Below are 2,219 nucleotides of genomic sequence, written 5' to 3'. Positions count from 1 at the left end.
GACGTAGGGGTCGGAGTAGCCGTTGGCGTCCATGGCGGCCAGGTGGGCGCAGCGGATGATGCCCACCAGCAGCCCCTGCTTCTGCGAGCTGTATTTGAGGGAGATGAGGATCCGGCCGCGCTCCTCCAGCGACTTGTCCTCTGTTTTATCTATCTGGGGGAGGGAATGCACCCAGTCTGGGGGCTGCTCCAGGATACAGCCACGGCCGGACACCCACGTCCCCAGCACAAGGGATGCTGTCCCCATCCCTGAGCACCTCGGAGGGGTCAAACGGCCCCATGCTCCCGTTGCCGCGGGGAGAAGCTGCTGTATCTGGGGTCCCCTGGTGGGGGATGCTGCTCTGAACCCCCCCACTCACCGGCAGCTGCTTCTCCAGGCAGATGTTGAAGTTTTTGGTCTGGTTGGGCTTCAGTTTTTTCAGTGGGATTCGCGTCTCCCCAATGAACTCGTTGTGGCGGAACTTGTCCTCGTCACAGACCGAGATCCTGCAATGAATACAAGGGCTGTCAGGGAGAGGGGAGGCGATGGCACGAGGGAAGGGGCTGCCCCGTCCCTTTGCACGTCCCCGCAGTGATGGGACAACTTCAATGCCACTGTCCCTCAGGCCAGGGACTGGGCACCTCCTTCGCAGGCAGCTGGAGGGCATGAAACTGCTGCTACAGCATGGTGAGGGCAGTCCATTTAAAAAGGCGACACCCAATATCTTCGTCTGCTTTACCTCTGCAGCCGAGACCCAAGGTTACTGGGATGGAGGCCGGGCCAGGTCTGGGAAACAGAGAGATGCAGGAGGTGGAGGCTGCGCTGCACCACATCTCCCAGCTCCATCACATCACCACCCACGCGGAGCTACCTGCACGCCACGGCCACCGTGGCCACCTCCCCTGCTCACCTCTCCCGCACCCCTGGCTGCCCGGTCTGGGACACGGAGGGGGTCCTCCAGCTCCTCTCCCACCTCACAGACAAGACCAGGAGGGATTTGCAGACCCAGCCTGGGAAAGACATCACACCTCGGTCACACGACACTGTCCCAGCCCCAGCCGGGGTCCTGAGCGGGGTCCCAGGATGCACCCCGTGACGGCAGCCCGCATCCGAGGGCAGTGACGGCGATGCCGAGCGAAGGCTGCTCTCCATGCGAAAGCTATAAATGCCTTTCCCTGAGCTGGCAGCTAATGAGTCATTTCTCTGCCGCTTCCCAGCCCGCTCCGGGCGTCAGGAGAGACGGCAGAAGAGCAAAGTTAGCGCTTGCAGGGAGCGTCCACTCGCAGCTCCTGAAATCCCAGAAAGGGGGCTGGGAGGGGGCAGGCCAGGAACCTGCTGTCCCCAGGACAGGGAAAGCCCCACCAGAGCCATGCAGGGACTGGCTGGGATCCCTGGCCATAAAGGAAAGGCGCTTCCCTTCCCTTCTCTCCCCTCTTTTCTTAAATTTTTCCTACAGTGTCGTCTTGTCCTTTTGCTGTCTGACTTTTTCCCTCTTTCATCCACTCCCGTTGGTGCCCGTTTCTTGCTGGGTTTCAACAAACAGGACCTATGCAGGAGGGGGTAAAAGTAATTACAGATAAACAGTGCCTTGTGATCCCACCTCAGAGTAACTAATTGCACACCATGCCTCTGGCCTGGGCTGTGCCTGGACGGTTTATCCGACGAAGCTGGGCGAGTGGGTGGTTTATCCGTGGGTGGTTTATCCATGGGTGGTTTGACCACCCTCGTGCTCAGAAGTGAATAAGAACCCAGTGAGGGAGCTGCACAGGATGGCTCAGCCACACGGCACAAGGATGGTCAGGGCTGGGGAGCAGCCAAGGGAGGGGTTTTGGGAGGAAAAAAAAAATAACACAAGCAGGAAGATGGGGAATGGTGCTCTCCAGAAAAACGTAGCTGGATGCAGCGTTACTATAGATACCCACAAAAAACCCCCACCCCACCCGCAACAGTAAAATCCTCAAAGAGAAGCTGAAATGCAGGCACAATATTTCCTATTTCCCTTCCTCCTCTCACCTCTCTTGTAAAGCACAAAACCGAAAAAGGAGCAGCAGCAGCTCCAGACAAGACGCGGCACTTGCCAGGCATGCACAACCCAACATCCATCTGGCCAAAGCTCTGGGGAGGGAACGCGAGCGCGTGGTGACGAAAGCCGGGGGGACGCGGAGGGGAGCGTGGCCCTCACCGGGAGCTGATAGCCGGGGGGGGCTATTTTTACACCCGGCAATTGTGGAGCGGTGCCG

At 59.1% G+C, this 2,219-nt stretch overlaps 1 protein-coding gene across 1 annotated transcript in view; it reads right to left on the bottom strand.

Annotated features, from left to right (window-relative positions):
- The window catches only part of LOC104465742 (double C2-like domain-containing protein beta), a gene marked incomplete at both ends in the record, with an annotated part of 3,729 nt that extends 3,244 nt beyond the window's left edge, over positions 1 to 485 (bottom strand). The window contains 2 exons of the mRNA XM_010078907.1: positions 4 to 153; positions 359 to 485. Coding sequence (XP_010077209.1) covers positions 4 to 153; positions 359 to 485 — 277 coding nt within the window. The remainder of the gene's footprint in view (positions 1 to 3; positions 154 to 358) is intronic.
- Positions 486 to 2,219: the final 1,734 nt, after the last annotated feature.

Source organism: Pterocles gutturalis, unplaced genomic scaffold, assembly GCF_000699245.1.
Source record: "Pterocles gutturalis isolate BGI_N339 unplaced genomic scaffold, ASM69924v1 scaffold23003, whole genome shotgun sequence".
Classification (NCBI taxonomy): Eukaryota; Metazoa; Chordata; class Aves; order Pterocliformes; family Pteroclidae; genus Pterocles; species Pterocles gutturalis.
The sequence above is the reverse complement of the archived record's forward strand: the minus strand, read 5'-3'. Positions and strand labels throughout refer to the sequence as shown.